The sequence below is a fragment of the Aegilops tauschii genome, chromosome 5 (assembly GCF_002575655.3).
Source record: "Aegilops tauschii subsp. strangulata cultivar AL8/78 chromosome 5, Aet v6.0, whole genome shotgun sequence".
Lineage (NCBI taxonomy): Eukaryota > Viridiplantae > Streptophyta > Magnoliopsida > Poales > Poaceae > Aegilops > Aegilops tauschii.
Window position 1 is genome coordinate 274,756,538 of NC_053039.3, and position 24,664 is coordinate 274,781,201.

Here is a 24,664-nt window from a genome sequence, read left to right on the forward strand (position 1 = left end):
TTGCTCAGTGTCTTACCACGGGATATCTGATTATGAGGTGTTCGGCGGACGAGTACTTACCGTGGTATCCGGATGGTTACAGTCTAGGCCGGTATCTTCGATGGTGTCCGGCCATTGTTTCGTTTCCCAAAAAATAATTTCCACATGCCTTCATGCGTAGTGCCGAAGAAGTGTTGAAGAGTCCGTGGCCCTTCTGGGTTAAACTCCCACATGCGGAGAGGCCGTCGCTGGCACGGCAGGGCCCGGCGGACTAGCATTACCTGAATAACATTGACAAGATCGATATCCTTCTCAATGAGGCTTCGGATGCGACTTTGCAGAGTCTGCACCTCGTCAACTGATCCCCAGTCCAACCCCTTATTAATCCATGATGCAAGCTGAATTGGGGGGCTGGATCGAAACGCAGGCGCAGCTGCCCACTTGGAACCGCGGGGCTCGGTGATATAGAACCACTCCTGCTGCCATAAGTCGGAAGATTCTTTGAAAGATCATTTTAGACAAATAGCGCTGGTAAGCTTGCTCACTGAGGCACCACCGCACTCCGCCTGCTCCCCCTCTATCATTTGCGGTTTCACATTGAAGGTCTTGAGCCACAAGCCGAAGTGTGGAGGAGTTCGGAGGAAGGCTTCGCACGTGACGATAAACGCCGAGATGAGAAGAACAGAGTTTGGGGCGAGATCATGAAAATCTAGTCCATAATAGAACATAAGCCCCCGGACGAAGGGATTAAGGGCGAACCCTAATCCTCAGAGGAAGTGGGAAACGAATACGACCCTCTCTCCAGATCTAGGGATAGGGATAACCTGCCCCTCCGCGGGAAGCCGATGGAGGATTTCCGCGGGCAGATATCTTGCTGCCCAAAGCTTCGCGATATCCTCCTCTGTGACAGAAGAAGCCACCCACCAGCCTTGATGGCTGGATCCGGACATGACTAAGGCTTGCGGAGGGTGAAACCTGGGTGTTGGAACTCGAGGTAGAAAGAGTCGAGGAAGAAGCGAGCGTGGAGAGGAAAGGCGGGTCTGTGCCCCTTTATAAAGGCCGAGAATATCAAACGCCTCCTCCCGGGCCTTAAAATTTGCCTATTCCCAGGGAGTTGTACCCTAAGGACGGTTGGGTTACCCACGTCTGTGCTGATAAAAGAATCCCTTAATAAGGGGACATGATCTCTGCTTGGATAAGACGTGCCAATGACAACCACGTCTTGGAACATGGGGCCGCAGGCGAGACAACGGTTCGAAATAATGACCGGACTGACATGATGTCATGTTGTGAAAAGTTGCCAGAGGATTGGACTTATAAATTATTATGCCCTTTGTGGAAGTATATGCTGCTCGTGCCGCCGAGTTGAACTCGGTCGTCCGAAGACCATTGTGGAGTATCCGGAAAGAAGGGAACCCGCCTTGCAATGTCGAAGACAGACCTACGCGCCGGATACCTTGTCATTGAAGCCAGGTTCAGGGGCTACTGAGGGAGTCCTGGACTAACGGGTCCTCGGGCGTCCGGCCTGTTAGCCATGGGCCGGACTGATGGGCTGTGAAGATATGAAGACCGAAGACTGCACCCGTGTCCGAATGGGACTCTCCTTGGCATGGTAGGCAAGCTTGGCGACCGAATATGTAGATTCCTTTCTTTGTAACCGACCTTGTGTAACCCTAGATCCTCCCGGTGTCTATATAAACCGGAGGACTTAGTCCGGAGGAGGATAGACTCATTACCATAGTCATACAGGCTAGGCTTTTAGGGTTTAGCCATCTCAATCTTGTGGTAGATCAACTCTTGTAATACTCATATTCATCAAGATCAATCAAGCAGGAAGTAGGGTATTACCTCCATAGAGAGGGCCCGAACCTGGGTAAACATCGTGTCCCCCGTCTTCTGTTACCATCGACCTTAGACGCACAGTTTGGGACCCCCTACCCGAGATCCGGTTTTGACACCGACACCCACCTCTGCATCATGACCAGAAGCTTTGTAGGCGAAGACTGCCTTTCGACAGGATTAGATGTACTTCTTGTCCCCTTTCAAATTGGCCGTTGTGGAATCCCTTCCCGCCTAAGTTTTGAGGGAAGAGGACCAAGGCCACTATAAAGATAGGCTAGCCATCACCGTAGAGAAAAATCCCCGGATCGAACCCCAGATAGATCCATTCTACCCACACCACTCGAGCCCTCGCGAGGCTGCTCATCCACTGTACTAGTTCATCCTCAACCCCCCCCCCTCGTGAGGGCAATCCACCATTTTACATTGCAAGGTGGACCAAACCTGGGTAAACTGCTGTGTTCATCTTCTTCCCTGCTCGCGCGAACTCGATGAGGCTAGGCTATGGGGTGGTGAGCTTGAGGCTTGAGCTGGTTGAGATCTTCGCTCACGCCCCAGAGTTTGAACCTTCTTGGGTCTGCGGAGCTCTGAATCCGACATTTGGCACGCCAGGTAGGGGCGTGTCGAAATCCTCCTTCCGATCCCGCTTCGTCTTTGCTTCGTCGCTCCCATGGCCGACACACGCCGAGTCCGCGCCAAGCGCCGGGCTGCTTGCGTCGCCTAGACGGCGCCCGTGGGCCATGGTGTCCCTTGCCGCTCTGCTTCTCCCGCATCTAACGCTGCCACTGACCCTGCTGCTCACGAGCAACAGAATTCATTGCTGCCACCCTCCGTGCGGCGTGATGGCCGCACCGCCACTCCGTCGCCCACTCCTGCCACGGCGTCGTCCTCCCACGTCCGCCACGGGCCGGCGAACACGTAGGCTGCGCCGCTCATGGCGCGCGAGCTACTGCGCTACCGCCCTGCCAACGACCGTTACGACTACTGACTTGGTCGCATCTCCGAGCTTGTCAACACCGACGGCGAGGTCCCTGCGCCGTCTCGCTCACTCCGTCCCCCGCCATCCCAGGCGGGCGTCGTAGCCCATGGCACGCCTCCTCCTCCTCCTCTGCGCGGCGCCGACCACGAGCCTAGGCGCGATGCGCAACCGCGTGACCCGCCGCGTGGGGCCCGGCGCGCGATGAGGCAAGCTGCCAAGTGGTGCAGCGGCCACAAGGTGACGCACGTGCGCTCCCAGCACCACCGTGCCAGCATCAAGACCACGCACTGCCGGAGGCAGCGGCGCGCGGACGTCAAGACCAAGCTCCCCCCGTGCGCGCCGCGCCCGTGAGTGCGGCGGGCTGCCGCGCCTTCACCCCGGAACTGTGCCGCGTCGCCTGGCCCAGCAAGTTCAAGCCAGACCTACCACCACGCTACGACGGCACCCCTAACCCTGCGGAGTTCCTCGAGCTCTACTCGCTGAGCATCGAGGCGGCGAATGGTGACGACAAGGTCATGGCAAGCTGGTTCCCCATGGCCCTCAAGGACGGCGCGCGCTCCTGGCTCATGCACCTCCCGGAGGGATCAATGTCCTCTTGGGATGACCTTCGCGAGCGCTTCATCGCCAACTTCCAGGGCACCCGTGACCGCGTCCCTGCGATGGTGTGACAATTCTATCGTATCTCTTCCCGTTAATAACTGCTGCTCCACATCTAGCGAAAGAGCAATACCACATATAGTCTAAAAAACATCTCTTAAATATATTCCAATAAGAGACATAGTTTTGATGATACATCAACGATGAAAATGATGCATACTTTTAATATCCCTTAAAAATCATAAATCCTTTCATGACAAACAAAAACATTATTGAGATAGTAATTGGGCTGGAGCCCCAGCCCAAGATCCTCCCTTGCAAAAATGGGGTTTATTCTCAATAATTCCCTGGTTTTGTTTCCTGTGAATTCAGCAAGTCATAGCATATTTTTGTTGTATTTCTACACTTTTCCAATTACTGCATTTCAAATCTGGCCTAAATCTTCTGATTTCAGGGTGATTTCATCTCATCACACAAGAAATTAGACACCGGGGATGGATCCTGACCTTCCTTCACAGATCCAACGGTCCCGAAATGGTGCGTGGGCGAAGCTTTGCTGATACAACCTCACGCAAAAGCCCTGCGAGCCATTCCCCGTTCTACTCTACAGCCAACAAGAGGAAAACCCCAAGTTCACAAGAAGAGGAGAAACCCCCAGCAATGTCGGGGCGGCGCGGGCGCGGGCGCGGAGGTGGGGGCGGGAGGCCGACGAAGGCGGACCAGCTGTTGCACGGGGCCATCGACCACTTCGGACGGATGGGCTACGCGGAGGCCGACATCCGCAGCACCGTCGGGCAACTCATCGAGGTTCCCTTCCCTCGCCCTTTTCCGCCTCTCTGTCGCACCCGAATCCCAGTGTTGTCTGCTGGGTTCAATAACCTCGAACACTGTCCCAGAGATCGGCATTCTGCTGGGAGCATCTATGTTGCTTCTTCCCTTTCTCTATTACCGCGGTTTCCTCAACCGATTGAGGAGTTGATCGGTCGACACTAGTTTGTGAGATTCTTCCTTGTGGTTCCAAGGTCATGATTTGGTGGTTTGCTCTGATCAGGTCTATGGGGAGGATGCTTCATCGTTCCTAAAGGAAGATGACTACCGGGTCGTGCAAGACGCGCTATTTGAGAAGCAGGAGCAGGAAGAGCAGCAGCGTGAGGAGCCTAAAGTGAGCTCCCTTTTCAATGCCATTTCTTGTGCCTGTCTCACACGCGTGGATCTTGTTCCTGATTAGTTTTCATGTTTCATCCATCAATTTGGTTTGCCTCTTTCTTTAACAGAAACACAATTAATCTTCATGTTCCCGATCTTACTTTTTGGGTCGATTGATCTGTACTTTTAATGTATTCCAAGTGACAACATGTACACAGTTTGAGTTTCCCAATGCACTGAAAATTCGGAGTTCCTTTTAACGGTTTAAAGAAAATAGGAGGGATGCATTTCATTTCATAACAAAGCTACAAGTTTGTTCTCTACTAGTTAATCATTATAGCTCGTTGATGCAACTTCTTTTTTATCCATACAATTCGTTCATTAATTTCTTTCCGTAAGTAGCAGCACACTAAGTTATGAAGGCTACTCTATTGTATGTTAGGCCATCTCTAGCAGATCCCCTATCCTAAAAGTCCAAAATGTATCTCTTATCTCATTTCCTTATAATTTTTAACGGATTAAACTTTTCTAAATCTAGCAGATCCCCTAAATGATTGATGAAATAGTATGCAATTGTTTGAAATGTATGTGACAAGGCTAAAAGAATTTTTGTAGGGACTTAAATATAGAGGATCGGTTAGAAACGGCCACCCTTTAACTCCTTATAATATACTCCAAATATACTCGGACTTTTCCTCTAAATTATAGGGTCGGTTAGAGGTGCTCTTATCCTGAGAAGTGGCTTCTCTGGACTAAAAATAGGCAATTGGGGAAACTTTTAAGGGATACAAAGTCAAATTTTTGAGGAAGTAAAGGTTCGAGGGATCTGCTAGATAGCACGTAACCCCTCAAAACAGAAATTTCTCTCTCAAATATAACTTTTGAGGGGTCTGCTAGAGATGCCCTTAGGCTTCAGGTTTTGGTCCAAGTGTTTACAAACTAACACGTTCTTTGCCCATTGCTTGCTGTTTTAGTTATCTTAGCTGTAGTTATGTATTATTCACGAAAAAGCTCTCTAGTGTTAGAATAACATGGTATACGGAGGTTGAGTAGGCCAAAATGGAGTTTAGTAGGGTTCACTTATTTCTATGATTGATGCATTTTTTGTTGCAGTTGATTTCTTCGCCCTTGATTGTCCATACGTTCTCTCATAATTTCCTTATTTTCTGGTAATTACCTTTTACATTTCGATGCGTTCTTGACATAAAAGCTTAGTTATACATAAGAAGCCAGATGAAAACAAATTATTTGTTTGATTTCTGCATTTATGCTGATACAGTTGGCTGGTGAACTGGGTCGTGCATTTTAAGTTGCGTTCCATCATGAAGCAGTAGAATTCCCTTTTAAACCCTGTCTGGTTCATGGAATTGAGCCCATAATTAGGCAATTGGAATTGAATCTCTTGAATATAAGTTGTTTGGATGTCTTTGAGTTAGAACTGGAGTCGTGCTTCATTGCCAGAAGAATTGTGGGGTAGCCAAAAATACTTCACCATGGAGTATATTTGTATATGCATTCTGGGTTGACAAAAGTGTGTTCCCTGTTGTACCCAACTTTAGTTCAGCTGTTGTGATATAATTTCATGTTTAGCTCTAAACTGAGGCTTTGGGTGCAATTCTTAACTTGTCTTGGTTGGTGTGTAATGCAGCAAAAGGAAGCAGCAATCTCTGAGGCACCAACAGCAAGTGACATGCCAATTGTGGACATGCACAATGAGATGCCACCTGGGACTGAGTTATCAGTTGAGGGAGTAGACCCTATGCTCATCAACCCGCCTGCTCCTGAGGCTACAATGGCACGTCCTGCAGCTACAAGAACTAGTAGAGCAAGGCGTCCCTGCTATGGATGGATTAGCGAATCTGAAAGTGATTCAGACTACGAAGAATACCTCGCCAGTCGACGACAGGAGACGCATGCTCCAATCCCAGGAAGCGGCTGAGTGGATGGAATGTGAAATGAAGCCCCACTTAACTGGTGATGTTTCTGATCTCCTTTTGTTAACTTTATTTTGATGCTCATAGCCTAATTGCTACGACCTACGAGTAACTTTGTATCTCTTGCCATACTTGCGCGTTTTGGATTCAATGGTAAATGCTTGCTGCAGAGTTTACGATTTCCTTAGTTGAAAATGCAGAAGTATGATATAGTTTGAACGGTGAACGCGAGACTGCACACATTGTAAGCCAGATACATCTACACGTGTACAACAGTACCCTAAAAGAATGGAGGTCGTCAGTCTTGTTTGTACCAAGAACTCATCTATGAATATAAACCTCATGTCTGAAGGATACCAGTTTTGCAGGATGGACCTACTGTCTGCTTATCGCTGCAAGCAGCTTGCTAGATGCTTACTGTAGGACTTAAGGTTTCCTTGGTTGTGAAAACAAAAGTGTGGTCTAGTTTGAACGGTGAACGCGAGACTGCACACATTGTAAGACTAAACACATTGTAAGCCAGATACATCTACACGTGTACGACAGTACCCTAAAAGAATGGAGGTCGTCAGTCTTGTTTGCACCAAGCCTATAAAACTCATCTATGAACATAAACCTTATGACTGGATGATATGATTTTTTTAAGAGTTGACAGACTTTCCATTAGTCTATACAAGTTTTTTATCCAGTTTATGAAATTTTGTTTTTGGTGCTATAGCTGTTCTTTTTATCTAAATAAATGCTTACCATACGCTGCTCTTGTTATGACAGGCAGGCACATAGCTGACTTTGCTGGGTGGGTGTTGAGGTCGTCTGAAGTATTGGCAATGCGGTATTAGTAGTTTAAGTACTATGTAAAGTAAGCACTAAGTTAACACAACACAGATAGTTTGACCAGCGGTATTTGCATTTAAGAACAGCATCGATGCTGCCAGTCAAGTACTAAAATGTCCTAAGCTTCGATTGTCTTGGCTATTACTCAACCGTATGAACTACTATGAATACTTTTGATACGAAAAAGATGTTTGAATATTATTTGTCTTGGCTATTACTCAACCGTATGAACTACTATGAATACTTTTGATACGAAAAAGATGTTTGAATATTATTGATTGATCTCTTACTTGGAGTGAGTTTATAGTAGTATTCACCAAAAATGATTTTCCGTCGCCGGGACTTGAACCCGGGTCTCTCGGGTGAGAACCGAGTATCCTAACCACCTAGACTACGACGGATTAGCCTTGCAATTGCTGCAAATCCTCAAGTTGAGAATGCTATTGCAAATTGCTCTCCGTCAAGAATTTCTCCCATCCTTCTTTGATATTTAACCACTGCCTTAATTCCTTGATGGGATCATATAAATCCCAGTATTCCACCGTAAAGTTCTGTAAACTCGCCTTGTGTCACTGACACACGCGTTGACATAACGAGTTACAATTGAGGGTTTCAGTTTCCCTTTTGCAGTGGCATACAAGGGTTTGACGCACGCAGCCATTTTACTTTTAGAAGTTTAGAGCAATCTCTGTTTTTCTTGTTCCCTTTCTGCAACTAGTTTTTCTTCTGTCTGTGTTCTCTGAACATCAGTGTACGTTGACTGAACAATAAGCGAAGTTGCAGTATATTATCGCTTATTCCTATCATTTTTAGTAATGGTTTGGTCGAATGTAACCTGTAATAACTCGCAACATCACTGATGCACAGCAAACGCAAGAGTTGACAAATACAGGGGCGCAAGTTGCTGTGTCAGATCAATATAATTCCTAACAAACCAAACCAGAGTCATTCAACTTGCCACTTTCAGTACAAACATACAGAAAATAATACTATAAAGGAAACAAGCACAAGGCATCCAACTTCCACCATCCTTGCAAATCTTTATGTAGAAAGAGCACACCAACTGTTGGCATCTCTCCAGTGAGACCAAGGATGGCTGAAAACATGAAACCTCGCGCTCACTTCTTCCAGGAAGAATGGTGGCCACTCACTCACTCACTAACTCCACCACCTCTACATTCACATCTCACTTTATAGGCACAGGAAATTTACACCCAAAGACAGGTCACCCTATGAAGAACATATACTTGTCGATCCCGTGGCTAGGTAAAAACGAAGCACGAAGGAGATCCCATCAAGCCTTTAGCTGCATTGTTAGCTGTGTAGGTCCGCGAACCAACCGTGTCAGTCAATGTGAAGCCGGAAAAAAAGAGAAGCCTGTTTCACATCACTTTCTGAGGTTTATGAGTGATAAGTAACTGGGGTCTGGGCCTGGCCCTCGTGATCGTTTCGTCGCTGTGGCGGATCATTTCCGACAGTTTCCAGGGCTTCTGCCACTTCCACTTGAACTGCAGTAGCCACTGGTGGTGGCTCCTTTTCCATCTCCAGAGTTTCCCTGATTGCCCTGATATCGAAACCTTCTTGCCGACAGGCAACTGCGCAATAGGAACCATCTGCATTGAAGATCATCAACCAGGAATGTATATGAGACAGAGAGACATGGCAAGGCAAAAGGAGCTATCAGACTGTGAGATGTAAAACCTTGAGTTGTTTGTTCAATGCAGCTACGCCTTTGCTGGGGCTATTTACAATTCCAGCAGAGTACTTCAGCTGCTTCTGTGCGGGAACTGCAACCGGCGATAGTGGCGTGTTGGAGTCATCTGCAGTGTGCTTGGCGGAGCCATTTATGCTTCCCTACAAGGTTTATGGAAATTCATTAATGCATGCTATATGTCGAATGTCCATGATCAAAATCAGGTCCCATGTCTTATAGCAATTGTTTTTTTTTTCCTGAAAACTCTAAGCTGTGTTATAGTCAGTCTGACCCTAAATGTAGATCGTCTTGGACACATTACCAACGAATTATTTGAAAACATGCTTCTTTTAAAATAGATGATTGTATATTATTAAATTATATTTCATTATGGTCCTACTAGTATCAATTTGTTGTTGTTGTTAATGTCGACAATTCTCTCTGTATTGGTGGTAAAATCTGAAAATGTTGGACTGCTATAGAAATAGAATCTAAAATTTATTTATATTTGGGACAAAAGGGAGTAGATGTTTATCCATGCTGTTCATTGATCAAATGTATGGTTTGAAGGATTCATATGGTTGCAAGCTGTGAGAAATCGCACCGGAGGTGTAGTAGCCATGGGAGCTGTCTGCTCTTTCTGCTTGCTCTGCTTTTCAAGTTCCTTCCTGCGTGATTCACTGTGTCGAAGGATGCCCACAAGCTCTGTCCTTTGCTCCTTCATTTCCTTGATCTCAATTTGTTTTTCCCTTACTTCACATCTGTTTTCAGCAACAAAGAGAATATCACTCTTTGTTTCAAGATAATATATTAATGAAGTTGGCTCCGAAAGAATCGAACTTTCAGAAGGAAAAAAATCACAAAAAGGCTAAGTGTCTCTGTTTCATTCATCCATGACGTATTGTAACTCTTGAAAGAAAATGATAAACCAAAATTTTAAGTTTGGGTTTACTATCAGCTATCTCTTACTCCCTCCGTAAACTAATATAAGAGTGTTTAGATCACTATTTTAGTGATCTAAACGCTCTTATATTAGTTTACAGAGGGAATAGAAAAGAAGGGTATCTTTAGTTTCAGGGTGTACAAATGATGAAGTCTAATATGGATGATGGATGATATTTTGTTTCCTTCACAGAAGTTGATGCCATAGTATGAGACCATGAAGATGCCATAATAACCTTGCATCCGCAGCCACACTAAAGATGTACTGCAGCAAACTCTTTGCTTCTCCCATTGACCGCAACTGATTCCAACGACCACGCCCCGAGAAAGCACGCTCTCTTTCCTCAGCCTCTGAAAGTTGAGAAGCCATCGCGACAAGAGTATTTGAAGAGATTGTGACCATGCTCTCAAGTGATGCTATCCTAGCTTGTCGGGCATTTGGTGACAAGGTATTTGTCCTGCGAAAAAGAGTAGCAGTCAAGACATGCATGGCCATTTAGAAGTCCTGAATACAGTATGGGAAATTGCGAACTAAATATGTTCAATCGTATTTACAAGAAATTGGATTGTAGATCTGGACACAGTAACAGGAAACTTATTTTGCATGGGCTTAACTACTGTGATAATAAATAGATTATGTGATGGAAAGATACCTTGAGTACATAAGAAAACAAGGAGAGAACAATTACCTTGAGTTTCCATTCTTCCCTCTTGGCGGACTAGCATCTTCTTTCTTCAAAATGGCAAGCTCCTCGCCAAGTAAAGCACGCCTTTAAAACCATATTATTTTGAAATAGTCATAATTTATGCAAAAAATGTAAACTGTATCTGCAATAAACAATTGCGTAGCAAAAATGAACCACACAACACATACAATTGAGACTGTTTCTCGTATTCGTTTCGGACTTCGTGGACATGAACCATGACTTCTAACTCTTGATCTAGCCACTTTTGCAACGATTTCTCACTCATCTGTTTTACAAAAGAATATGTTGAGGGGTATGTGCGAAATAAACATCGGAATTTGTAGGGAAAGTATGAATAAATCTTACATGAGAGCCAGGAGAAGTGCCATTCATGCCAGCTATTTTTGGAGGAAAGAAGAACATTGGAGTGTTGTTAGATAGGAAGTATTAATTATGCTGCAAATAATAATGTCATGATGCAGAGAGACTGAGAGAGGTACCTGAATTATCACGCCCTGAAGATTTCCGAGCTTCAAGTATCTCTTTCAGCCTTTTGGTAGCCATGGCAGCTTCTTCAGTCTTCCTTTGAAGAACCTATAATACAAAAAGTGCTGTATTGTTATTCAACTGATGTATAATACTCTCTCCAATCCAAAATAAGTGTCGCAGCTTTGAACTAAGGTTCAACCTCAGTTCAAAACTCCAACACTTATTATGGATCAGAGGCAGTATATAAAGAGCCTTTTGCTAGTTATGTCCTTCATCGTATTTCTTGGTTTTGACATTTATCAGTCTTGAAGGGACATCACTACTCAATAAGCACCGGATCAACAAAAACAAGCATGCCAAACTTACCAATTTTTGCCTCTGAGTAAGTGCTTGAAGTTTGTGGCGTTCATACTCATTTCTTCGTCCCTCCTTCCGCAACTGCATATAGGAAACAGAATGAAAACCATGCTTCTCAAAATGATCTCTGGAATACCCGACTCAATCTATAAAAATATTACAACAGAAGCATCATAAACACTGCACGCATACCAACTCTAAATATCTAACTTAATCTTATTCAACGTTTAAAGGCCATATTATAAGATTAGAAGTAGATCATTTCTGAAAATACGTTTGTTCATGTGCTAGGGTGCCCCTGCAAACAAAGAGAAGCATGCATATCTAAGTAAGCTATGATAAAAATGCCCATCATGTTACATGGCCCACATTTGGATTGAACTACAATCTGCCACACAGTAATTCTGCAGTATTTGCACTAACTATGCAACGAACTATCCATACCTGCAAAAGTTCTTTTTCACGGGAAGCCTTCCATTGCCGGAACTGTTCTGCTTCTTGTTTGATCTTGTGTTGTAGTTGAACCTGAAACCATAAAAGATTGCATTAATATGAATGAAGTATTATTAACAATACATAGAAATGATGTAGAAAATGATGCAGTTATCACAGACAAGCTGACAAAGGAAAGGCAACCTTCTGTGACTTTATAAAATGGATTTCTTCTTGCAGTTTCTTAGCAGCTTCATCACTCTTCTGCTTTTCTTTCAGAAGTTGAACTTGGCTCTCCTGCTTTTTCTTGAGTTCTAGAATCTGCAGGTCCGGTATTTTATGACTAACATGTACTAGATTGTGAAATTTACTAGAACACATTAAGAAGAACCATTTACCTGTGCTTCAAAGGTTTTAAGTTTTTGCAGTTGGGCATCTCGCACCTTATGTGTCTGCCCATCTGCATTTAGGCTTTCAACTTCAGCCAACAACCTGTCCCTCTCTTTCTGAAACGTGTTCAAATTTCCTTGTAAGATTAGCATTTTTCGTGGATATGCAACTGTTTTTGACTGAGTATAGTAGTTTGAAGATTTTATGACAAACCTGTACAGCTCTTTTCTCTTCTTCAAGTTCCATAAGTTTCTTTCCAAAGTGTTGCTTAAGTGCAACAGTATCATGTCCATACCCTTTCATCTCAGACTGCAAAGTGTCCGGGACAAATTTGTGGTAAGGTTATTGGCAAGCATAATCAGAATGCAAGAGTAAAGTTAACTCAGGAAACAGATCAGAATAATGTATGTATAATGTGTTGCTCTTTCAAGTTAATATAGTAATCATTGGCACACAATTAATGACCTTCACAACCTCATGAATCATGCATTTTGAAATCAACTTTACCAAGGACAGGGTTGGCTTTGCCGCTGATCCTAGTATAGAACAGAAGGCCACAAAACAAAGGGTTGGGGAGTGAATGCATATTCATATGTGCGTGCACATTAACTCGTATACATTTTATTGATTTTAAATGGTTTTTTTATTTACATGGTGAAATAGTTTTCAGTGTCCACGTTGCATACCTCCTTTTTCTCCAGTTGTTTGTTTAATTCATTCAACTCTTTGCCTAAGCTATCCTGCAGCATTGTGTGTTCCCATTCTTTGGCTACTTCATCGTCAATATCTTTAGGGTTGCCTTCTGCAGGTAGGGACAATTAGTGCCATACAAGCATAGCAAGAAAACAAAGATAAATTTCAGATTTAGTCATGGTTTGAGAAGCAACCAAAGAACTACAAGATTCTAAGATTACCTCGTACAGAATCAGTCATAAGGACATCAAATGGCTCCGTACTTTGCAAGCTTCGTTTGAGCCCTTCACCTTTGGTGTAGCCACTTACAGTTTTCTGAAACAAAGAGCAAAACAAGTGAGATACATATGGTCTAGCTATAACATTTCAAGTGCAACTACATGGAAAACAAAGTAGTAGACAATATGTTATGTTGTTTCTTGTTTTCCCTTTGTGAGAACATACATATAGTGTGAAAGGAGCAGTGGAAGTGCAAGTATATCATTGTTCACAAATGTAAAATTTCCAAAAACACACTTAAGAAGTAATTGACATACATGTAGTTCAGGTTCGCATGGATCACTGTGAACATGGTTGCGAAGGCCATAAAGCTCCCGGCAAAGGTCTTCATTTGTGTGTTCAAGCCATGAGATCCTTTCCCTGAGACCCTGAAAATTGATATCTTGTTATTCCAATTCTTAGTGTGAGTGATTGCATTCTACAGTCTAAATTTTGCCGATGACATTGCAAACAGATTGTAAAACATTTACCTGAACATCATCTGATCCTACTCCTCCTCCGCGAGCTAAAACTAGCTCTGCTTGCAAGTACTCGAGTTGCTGGCGCATCCTTTTCATCTCATCAGCAATAGGATTCCTGTTGACCTGGAAATCAGGGAAGCAAATAGCAAAAAGTCAAGTAACCATCACGGAGAAAAGCTTATCAATTTAATAAAGAAAGTGTAGGTAGTTTGATATGTTTCTAGGGAGGTTAAAGATGACAAACTCACAATTGGCTTGTTCTGAATATTACGTGCCCGGTTGGCGTATTTCAATGTGTTCAGTGTTTCTTCAGCATTAATATCTGCTGGACTAATACAGGCTGCAGGAGAGAATATAGATATAAGTCAGTTCAATGTAAGTTCAGTAGGGCCAGTTAGTAAAATATAAGCTTAACGACCATATATAAGAACATGTCTTTTCTTTCAAATAAATTAAATGAAATGACTAAATCATATCATGGGATTCATACATCCGAGTAAAGGAACTGAAGATGATACATTTTGAACCTTGGTATGCCAATTCTGGAACTTTTACAGAACTTTAGATATTGTGGGAGATCGGCACTTATTGTTGTAAACATTAAGAATAAGAAATTAAGTGGTATCCAGTAAAATGAATTACCTATCATTACAGTCTTGCTGTTTCCACCGAGTGAGTCCTGTTCGCAAAACAGAAGTGGATAAGAAGTAGTTAGTATTAGGACAAAAAAAAAAGTAAACCACATCTGATGCTGAAGCAGCAGTTGACCTGATCCTATTTAACAGAACATAGCTATGAAATCAATGGCACTTAAAGCCACATCTGTTCAGTTGCGTGTGAAGAATATAACCTGCAGAAGGCGAGTGAGTTTGCTGTCCCGGTAAGGTACATGTGCACCTTCTTTCCTCTTTTTCTCATCTCCAAGAGCACTTATGACGTTGCCAAGGGCCAGAAGTCCTCTGTTGATGTGAACACCTGGTGACATGAGGCGTAAATTACCTTTAGTTTGGGGACGAGATCATGCATCAATGATCGTCTAAAACAGGAAAACATGCAAAGTACGCACCTTCCTTGAACCGAAGGCCATCTGAACCAGTTCGCTTGGCCCGTTCCGACCCCGCAAGATCTACCAAATGGAGCTTGGCACATAGATAATCATCATTCATCTCTTCGATAGGCATTCCATCTGATGCCATGATGGGGTCTGCTTTGCGCATCTGCTCCAATGTGATTGTGAAGATGGCATGGGAACGACTATTACATGCCGAAACAAAAAAAAGCAAAAGGTTGATTAAAACAACATGAATAATTCTCTAATCTGAAACTGTATCCAGCACTGATTGCGTGTGTCTAATCTGAATGATGTTTACTTGTTTTCCTTCATCACATCAAATGAAATCAGTTATGAGTGAGAGTGATTAAAAGGCTTCATCTTTTAAAAGATGGTGATGATTGTGCCAATGTTGCTAACCTTGATTGGTTGTTCATGTTGGTGCTCCCAGTGGCGCGACTCAGCGAACCTTGTTCAAGGCATGTGGTCATTTCCTTCTGAGTTGTGACATGCACTTCGGTCGACCCCGACAGGGTAATGACCCCGTTTGACCCCTCCCGAATCTGCACCGGAGGTTTCCCCGGCACCGACAACTTCCCGGCGTGCCCATTGCCATTCTCAACTTTGCCAGCAGCAACAGTAGCAGGGTCAAGCAAATCCCGCACCTCTTCTTTCAGGATCTGTCCAAGACAAGTGTTTAGCATACTCAAATAAATTCTCCAGGGGACTGTCTGTCAGTTCAGACAGGCAACTGCATTTGATCAGGTTCGAGCATTGCTTCCCATGTGTTTACCTCGATGAAGGAAACACGTAGCTGGAAGTCCACTTGATTTTTCAGCTTCTCGATCTTGTCGAACAATGCCGCCATGGCTCGCGGAATGATCCCGACGTGCGTCCCCTCCTTGCATGCCGTCCCCATGGTGTACGTCTTCCCCGAACCCGTCTGTCGAAAAGAAAAAGAAAAAAAAAAGAAAACAGTTCAGACCTGAAATGAAATGACCAGCATTTCGCGGGATTTTATCATTTCAACTCCACCGTAAATAAATTGCCAAAGGAACAATCGACATTTGCTTGAGGTTTTGCTTGTGGGGGCAAGCAAGAGAGCCCCATAATGCATAATGGCAGAAGCAGGTGAGCTGGACTGGGAGAAAAGGGTTTGCAGCTCCGGCAGCGCCACATGATGTGCTGCTGGCTTTTTGCCACCCCCCAACGTGGTGGTCCAGGTATCATATCATATGGGTCTTTGCTCTGAATGAATGGCACATGGGGCTGGGGGTGCAAAAATGAATGATTGACTGACCTGGCCGTAGGCGAGCACGGTGGCGTTGTAGCCCTGGAAGAGGCCCTCCACCAGCGGCGCCACGCACTCGTCGAACATGGCCGTCGACGGCGTGCCGGAGCTGCCGTAGACATGGTCGAAGGTGAAGGAGTGGGTGCCGATCTGGACCTGCATTCATTCATTCAGCAACAGAAAAGGTTCCAAGTTACTACTACCACAACAGCATCTCATCATTGCCTTGCTAACGCTAGTAATAAAGAGTTGGGCGGAAAGAAAGTCACTTTCCATCTAACTATCCTTGATTCTTGACCCGAAAAACGCCTCACCAAAAAAGAAATCATCACACACACACAAAGAGAGAGAGAGAGAGAGAGAGAGAGAGAGAGAGAGAGAGAGAGATCAAGGTGAGATTGGTGGGAAAGCCAAGGAAGATCAGGAAGAATGTGCCACTGACAGCTGGAGATGCATGCAGATGAATCACAAGAGAAAATAAAATATTACCACTACATCGGTGAAAGTAAGATAAGCCAGATCTCACTCACCCAGGCTCAGGGTGGAACCGAGAACCCAATCCATCAGAATTTGGGGAGATTAACAAATGATAAAAATCATTCTCAAAGAAGAAATGGAAACAAGCTTGAATTTAATTGGTAGAGCTGAAAGGGACCGGATCAACAAACAGCCGGGAGTGCAAGTGCGTGATGCTGACAGGATTCCTGCCCAGATAAAGAAGAGCACCAACGCCATCAGGATCGGACGCAACTCCGCACCAGAAATGTAATATGAACAACTCTGGCACTGCCGACAGGGGAAATTTCTTTTCTCCAGGGGGTGGCGAAAAAAGGAGGAGAGAAAAAGGGGGGCCGCCCATCTCTGTCACGGGGGGCTAAATCGGGGAAGCAAGCAAGCAACCTAGATTCTCGTCGCTGAATTTGATATGTTCTTGATGGCCGAAATTGAGGTGGATCGGTTGGTTTCGCGTGAGCTCCGCTGTTCTTGAGCCGGACAGAGAGAAACAGAGGAGATGGAAGGTCTTTTTCTTTTATTTATTTCTTGGCGAAATCTGGTGCTGAAATCCTCAAACATCGGCAGAAAATGTCAATCCGGTCTCTGAATTTTATGGAACAAAATGAATAAAAAACGCAGCCGTGTGGTTTCTTTTTTCTTTCTTTTTTTGCAAGATATATAAGAAAACACGAGAGAATTTATCGTACTGGCAGAGTTGGATTGAACAACAGTTAATCTAGTCTCTGAACTGAGACATGCACTGCCACCTTCTGAACCAAAAGCAAGAAAGAGAAGGAAAAAACAACACAAACACAAGCACAAACACAAACATTCCATCATACTGAGCAAAACAGAAGGAAAAGCCTAGTAAATTGAGTGAAGAAAGCTCGTTCATACCTGTGGCTTGCCGGGGACGACGGTGACGCAGTCCTTACAGCCCTGCAGCTTCTCGTCGCCGATGAGCGGGCGGGCATGGACCGCCACCTTGACGCAGCAATCCTCGCCGTGCTCCATTGTCATCTCGGCTGCTGCCACCGATCATACAACAACCACCACCACCACAACCGCGACGACGCACCAACCGCGGCTGCCGAGAAGAAGATGGGTTGTTGTTGGGAATGCGGCCGGGTTTCTTTTCTTGTCTTGCAACAAGGCAATAAGACAAGGCAGGAGGGAGGGAGGGAGGGAGGGGAGGAGTGAAGCAAGGATTAAAGGGAAGAGGGGATGGCGACCGGTGAGTAACAGCAGCGGCCACTACTACTCCTGCTAGCACCGCCGATCAATCCTCCTCCTGCTCCTGCCCCTGCCACACCACCATCATGGTTTCTTGGGTTGTACTGCAATCCCTCTCTGTGTCTCTCTACCCGTGGATGGAAGATGGATGGACGGAGTCGGGGGATTCAGATGGGGATGGGTTTCAGGTGGATGGTGTGTGGTGAAAAGGAAAAAGGAGAAAAAGCTCCGAGGGAACTTGACCCTCACTCCTGCGCAAGCGAGCGCAACCACTTCCACTTCCACCACCGGCACGCCGCTCCCTCCCTCGCCGATCCAACCGCCGCAGCTCGACCGATCTCTACAAATGCTGCTCTTGCTCCGAGAAAGCCAGGCCAATCTTGGGGCTTGGATCTTGCTTGGTGGTGGTGTTCTTGGGATGGAGGGAGGGAGGGATGGAACGGGGGGCGTTTGGTGGTGGGTGGAAATGCAAATGGAGGAGGACGATCGATGCGGTGCTGTGCTGGGCTGGGTGTGTAGGTGGGGGTGTGTGCCTCTGCTTTAACCAATTATTAATCTTTCCTTTCTTTTTCTGCTTTTGGCGAGCGTGAGTGAGAGGAGAGTGCTGCCTGCGAACGAACTGTGAATTCTGTGATTGTTACCACTGTCTATGTCCATCTGCCTGTCCCTGCAACAAGGACGCCCCATCTCTATGGTTGTTAGCCAGCCACCGCACTACACTGGCTGAAGAAAATATGCTCCGGGTACTCGCTGCCCTGCCCGATGCGTATGATTCGCAGGCGCCATGTCTCCCTGCCTGCCTCTTAAGGGGAAGGGTAGTCATTTTTACGTGCAAAAATCATGCTAGCAATTTCAGGAGCTTTGAGATCTGAATTTAATTGGGACGTCATTGCTCCTAAAATCCCTCCGTACCCCCTCCTTTCATGCAAGTCATTTACCATTTTTTTTCATGCAAGCCCTTTACTATTACGTCCCTCCGTTCACTATTATGACAAGATGTTTTGGATATTTCAATTTGCACTACTTATTCATAATTCCTGCCGTGGTTTTAGTTCAAAATTCGAGCTAAACTCATGAGAAGATTTATGAAATGGAGGGAATACATACGGACTGAAATGAGTGAGCAAACACACTAAAATATGTCTACATATATTTGATTTATAAACAAAGTTAAAACATCATAATAGTGAACGGAGGGGGTACATGTTTAAGTATTCCATGTGTCTTCTTGCTCTGGATTGCTCTTTTGTTAGCTTTACATTCTTTGTTTTGATTCAATTTACGTCTCTGGAATTTCTAGAAATCCTTCACAATACATGTTTTCTTCTCTTTTTTCGTTTTGACAGGATGCCAGTTTCCTTTTTGATTGACCGGTTTTTACCCGCTTCACTCCGGTTTTCACCCTAATCAGTTGTGTCAACCATGCCATCTCTTTAAGCTAAAAAAATACCGTGTTTCTCTCAAATTGTACAACAATTGGTCACCGAATTATTCAAGATTTACTGTAATTTTTTCAGTTATGTACCCTAAATTTGAATTTGAAACTAAAACATAAAGACTCTCAAAATAGTATGTTTTTAGCTGGAGTTTTACGAGATTCTCCATTGAAATATGTGCGTTTTACTGGGCGTTTTATATTATATTATTCATTTGTACAAATTGAGTTTTCCAAAGGTTTTCTAGCTACAAAGGAAGGAAATAAATGACCTGCACAGACAAAAATGACATGGCATTGTTGTCTAGCGTAAAACCGGAGTCAAACACGTAGAAAGGTCAAATAAGAAAGAATTCCCAGAGTTCATAGAGTCAATCGAACCAAATCTAATTCACAACTGTGACGTAAACTCTAATACTAGACAAAATGTGCTTTTCAACCAAGGAAACCATTGTAGGATCGAAAGTATGTCTAAAGGGGGGGGTGATTAGACTACTTGACCAAATAAAAATCTAGTTTTTTCCCAATTTTAGTTCTTGGCAGATTTTAGCAACTTTGCACAAGTCAAGCAATCAACCTGCACATGCAATTCTAAGAGTATAGCAGCGGAATGTAAAACAATTGCATATGAAGGTAAAGGGAGGAGTTTAAGGGAGCAAACGCAATGTTGACACAGAGATTTTTTATCCGTGGTTCCGATAGGTGGCGTTATCGTACATCCACGTTGATGGAGACTTCAACCCACGAAGGGTAACGGTTGCGCGAGTCCACGAAGGGCTCCACCCACGAAGGGTCCACGAAGAAGCAACCTTGTCTATCCCACCATGGCCGTCGCCCACGAAGGACTTGCCTCACTCGGGTAGATCTTCACGAAATAGGCGATCTCCTTGCCTTTACAAACTCCTTGGTTCAACTCCACAATCTTGACGGAGGCTCCCAAGTGACACCTAGCCAATCTAGGAGACACCACTCTCCAAGAAGTAACAAATGGTGTGTTGATGATGAACTCCTTGCTCTTGTGCTTCAAATGATAGTCTCCCCAACACTCAACTCTCTCTCACAGGATTTGGATTTGGTGGAAAGAAGATTTGAGTGGAAAGCAACTTGGGGAAGGCTAGAGATCAAGATTTATGTGGTTGGAATGGGATATCTTGATCTCAACACAAGTGTAGGTGGTGTTCTCTCAGAAAATATGTGTTGGAAGTGTAGGCATGTTCTGATGGCTCTCTCAACGAATGAAGAGTGGGTGGAGGGGTATATATAGCCTCCACACAAAATCTAACCGTTACACACAAATCACCAAACTCGGTGGGACTGATTCAGAGAACTCGGTCAGACCGATTTGGTTCATAATGTGACCGTTAGGCATTTCGGTGGGACCGATTTCGTTAGGGTTAGGGCATAACGTAATCTCGGTGAGACAGATTACACAAACTCGGTGAGACCGATTTTGGTAATAGACTAACAGAGAGTTGGTCAGGCAAACTCGGTGGGACCGATTCCTCATCTCGGTTGGACCAAAACGTTACGAAAGGGAAACAGAGAGTTTGCATTGCAATCTCGGTGGGACCGATCGCTCATCTCGATTTGACTAAAATGTTACGAAGGGAAACAGAGAGATTACAATCCCATCTCGGTGAGACCGAGATCCCTATCGGTGAGACCGAAAAGACTAGGGTTTTTGGCAGTGGCTATGTCAACTGAACTCGATGGCTCCGGATATGAAATTTTGGTGGGGCCGAGTTGGACTTTTTGGTTCGGGGCATATGTGGATATGAGAAAGTAGTGGAGGGTTTATGGAGCATATCACTAAGCATTTTGAGTAAGAACCTCATTAAGCAACACCTCATCCCCTCTTAATAGTATTGGCTTTTCCTATAGACTCAATGTGATCTTGGATCACTAAAATAGAAAATGTAGAGTCTTGTGCTTTGAGCTTGAGCCAATCTTTTGTCCTTAGCATTTTGAAGGGCCCACTTTCTAATCCATGCCATGCCAATCATTGAGCTTTCCTGAAATATTTATCTTGAAATAGCATTAGCTCAATGAGCTATATGTTGTTAGGAATTACCAAAACCACCCAGGGATAGTTGCACTTTCAATCTCCCCCTTTTTGGTAATTGATGGCAACATATAGATCAAAGCTTCGACAAATGATAATTAAGATTGAAAAACATCGTCGCTTTCAGAAGTATGTGATAAGCAAGAGCTCCCCCTAAATTTGTGCATTATTTAAAATTTGCTTTTGAATTCAAATGCACAATCGATTAGGATCATGGGTTACTCTTCCATGTCACATACATCTTGGTGGAGCGCTCAAAATGATAGGAATTAAAAACATGCACTCATCACCAAGCAAAGTGAATGATCATAAGAGGATATAAGAGATAATATCATCCAACAAGCATTAAGGGTAGCATATGATCAAACACATGATCAACTAGTATCACACAAGCACATAAAGTATATCACACAAGCACACAATAAAAAAGTTTCAACCAAAGAAGCAAGAGAGATAAAAAGCAACACTCTCTCTCGAAGCCTATGATCTATACATTTTTCTCCCCCTTTGGCAACAAGTTACCAAAAAGTTCAAAAATGCATAGTGCTAAACGACTCTCGGGCTTGGTCTTCATGAGGCGGTGTAGAGAGAACTCTAAGAACGAAGGCTTCAGATGAAGTAGCTGGAGCTGATGGAGAGGCTGCTGGAGGTGGCACTGGAGCTGTAGCTACTGGTGCTGAGGCTGTAGCTCGAGGATCTGTCACAGGCACTGCAGCAGATCTTTGTTCTCTGGGCACTCTAGCAAAAGCATCTGTAGTAGACTTGCCCGTCTTCTCCTCTGCTTCCTCCTGGAGCTGCTCAACTGCAGTTTGGATCTCAGTGACCTTCAGATCAAGATCATAGTGTTGGAAATATGCCCCAGAGGCAATAATAAAATGGTTATTATTATATTTCCTTGTTCATGATAATTGTCTATTGTTCATGCTATAATTGTGTTATCCGGAAACCGTAATACATGTGTGAATACATAGACCACAACATGTCCCTAGTGAGCCTCTAGTTGACTAGCTCGTTGATCAATAAATGGTTACGGTTTCCTGACTATGGACATCGGATGTCATTGATAACGGGATCACATCATTAGGAGAATGATGTGATGGACAAGACCCAATCCTAAGCATAGCACAAGATCGTGTAGTTCGTCTGCTAGAGCTTTTCCAAATGTCAAGTATCATTTCCTTAGACCATGAGATTGTGCAACTCCCGGATACCATAGGAGTGCTTTGGGTGTGCCAAACGTCACAACGTAACTGGGTGGCTATAAAGGTGCACTACAGGTATCTCCGAAAGTGTCTGTTGGGTTGGCACGAATCGAGACTGGGATTTGTCACTCCGTATGACGGAGAGGTATCTCTGGGCCCACTCGGTAATGCATCATCATAATGAGCTCAATGTGACCAAGTGTTTGGTCACGGGATCATGCATTACGGTACGAGTAAAGTGACTTGCCGGTAACGGGATTGAACAAGGTATTGGGATACCGACGATCGAATCTCGGGCAAGTAACGTACCGATTGACAAAGGGAATTGTATACGGGATTGATTGAATCCTCGACATCGTGGTTCATCCGATGAGATCATCGTGGAACATGTGGGAGCCAACATGGGTATCCAGATCCCGCTGTTGGTTATTGACCGGAGAGTCGTCTCGGTCATGTCTGCATGTCTCCCGAACCCGTAGGGTCTACACACTTAAGGTTCGGTGACGCTAGAGTTGTAGAGATATTAGTATGCGGTTAACCGAAAGTTGTTCGGAGTCCCGGATGAGATCCTGGACGTCACAAGGAGTTCCGGAATGGTCCGGAGGTAAAGATTTATATATGGGAAGTCCTATTTTGGCCACCGGAATATGTTCGGGATTTTTCGGTATTGTACCGGGAAGGTTCTAGAAGGTTCTGAAATGGGGCCCACCTGCATGGGGGGACCCACATGAACGTGGGTAGTGGGGGCAAGGCCCACACCCCTGGTCAAGGCGCACCAAGATCCCACCTTAGAAGGAATAAGATCATATCCCGAAGGGATAAGATCAAGATCCCTAAAAAGGGGGGATAACAATCGGTGGGGAAGGGAAATGATGGGATTTCTTTCCCCCACCTTTGCCAACGCCCCAATGGACTTGGAGGGCAAGAAACCAGCCCCCTCCACCCCTATATATAGTGGGGAGGCGCATGGGAGCAGCACCCCAAGCCCTGGCGCCTCCCTCCCTCCCATGACACCTCTTCCTCCCCGCTTGCGCTTGGCGAAGCCCTGCCGGGATCCCGCTACTTCCACCACCACGCCGTCGTGCTGCTGGATCTCCATCAACTTCTCCTCCCCCCTTGCTGGATCAAGAAGGAGGAGACGTCCCCGCTCCGTACGTGTGTTGAACACGGAGGTGCCGTCCGTTCGGCGCTAGGATCATCGGTGATTTGGATCACGACGAGTACGACTCCATCAACCCCGTTCTCTTGAACGCTTCCGCGCGCGATCTACAAGGGTATGTAGATGCACTCTTTTCCCTCTCGTTGCTAGAAGACTCCATAGATTGTTCTTGGTGACACGTAAGAATTTTTTTTAATTTCTGCAACGATCTCCAACAGTGGCATCAGAGCCAGGTTTATGCGTAGATTCTATGCATGAGTAGAACACAAAGTAGTTGTGGGCGACGATTTGTTCAATTTGCTTACCGTTACTAGTCTTATCTTGATTCGGCGGCATTGTGGGATGAAGCGGCCCAGACCGACCTTACACGTACTCTTACGTGAGATAGGTTCCACCGACTGACATGCACTTGATGCATAAGGTGGCTAGCGGGTGTCTGTCTCTCCCACTTTAGTCGGATCGGATTCGATGAAAAGGGTCCTTATGAAGGGTAAATAGCAATTGGCATATCACCGTTGTGGCTTTTGCGTAGGTAAGAAACATTCTTGCTAGAAACCCATAGCAGCCACGTAAAACATGCAACAACAATTAGAGGACGTCTAACTTGTTTTTGCAGGGTATGCTATGTGATGTGATATGGCCAAAAGGATGTGATGAATGATATATGTGATGTATGAGATTGATCATGTTCTTGTAATAGGAATCACGACTTGCATGTCGATGAGTATGACAACCGGCAGGAGCCATAGGAGTTGTCTTAATTTATTGTGTGACCTGCGTGTCAATGAAAACGCCATGTAATTACTTTACTTTATTGCTAACCGTTAGCCATAGTAGTATAAGTAATAGTTGGCGAGACAACTTCATGAAGACACGATGATGGAGATCATGATGATGGAGATCATGGTGTCATGCCGGTGACGAAGGTGATCATGCCGTGCCTCGAAGATGGAGATCAAAAGGTGCAAGATGATATTGGCCATATCATGTCACTTTATGATTTGCA

The 24,664-nt window shown here is 44.8% G+C and overlaps 2 protein-coding genes and 1 non-coding gene across 5 annotated transcripts; 1 reads left to right on the forward strand and 2 right to left on the reverse strand.

Moving 5' to 3' along the window:
• The first annotated feature begins 3,999 nt into the window (after positions 1-3,999).
• On the forward strand, positions 4,000-7,525 carry LOC109734110 (uncharacterized). Of its 2 annotated transcripts, none has more exons than XM_020293333.3 (4): positions 4,000-4,201; positions 4,446-4,556; positions 6,189-6,514; positions 7,246-7,525. In XM_020293333.3, the coding sequence occupies exons 1-3, from the start codon at positions 4,055-4,057 to the stop codon at positions 6,477-6,479; spliced, it is 549 nt and encodes a 182-aa protein (XP_020148922.1). In that variant the 5' UTR covers positions 4,000-4,054; the 3' UTR covers positions 6,480-6,514; positions 7,246-7,525. The 2 variants fall into 2 exon arrangements, with proteins under 2 accessions (XP_020148922.1, XP_040245768.1); XM_040389834.2 differs by having other exon boundaries at positions 7,250-7,525.
• A 111-nt stretch (positions 7,526-7,636) lies between these two features.
• On the reverse strand, positions 7,637-7,709 carry TRNAE-CUC (transfer RNA glutamic acid (anticodon CUC)). Its single transcript has one exon. It is a non-coding gene; the product is annotated as a tRNA-Glu (tRNA).
• Positions 7,710-8,187: 478 nt separating this feature from the next.
• On the reverse strand, positions 8,188-18,346 carry LOC109734023 (kinesin-like protein KIN-4A). Of its 2 annotated transcripts, none has more exons than XM_020293247.4 (25): positions 17,465-18,346; positions 16,082-16,228; positions 15,575-15,724; positions 15,202-15,461; positions 14,797-14,984; positions 14,581-14,705; positions 14,373-14,409; positions 13,979-14,070; positions 13,740-13,853; positions 13,527-13,637; positions 13,212-13,305; positions 12,984-13,096; positions 12,511-12,606; positions 12,306-12,413; positions 12,112-12,228; positions 11,920-12,000; positions 11,485-11,556; positions 11,130-11,223; positions 10,996-11,027; positions 10,818-10,915; positions 10,633-10,713; positions 10,180-10,401; positions 9,606-9,762; positions 9,010-9,162; positions 8,188-8,921 (listed from the first exon to the last, which is right to left on the reverse strand). In XM_020293247.4, the coding sequence occupies exons 1-25, from the start codon at positions 17,585-17,587 to the stop codon at positions 8,691-8,693; spliced, it is 3,096 nt and encodes a 1,031-aa protein (XP_020148836.1). In that variant the 5' UTR covers positions 17,588-18,346; the 3' UTR covers positions 8,188-8,690. The 2 variants fall into 2 exon arrangements, with proteins under 2 accessions (XP_020148836.1, XP_020148827.1); XM_020293238.4 differs by having other exon boundaries at positions 12,984-13,099.
• Between the last annotated feature and the right edge of the window lie 6,318 nt (positions 18,347-24,664).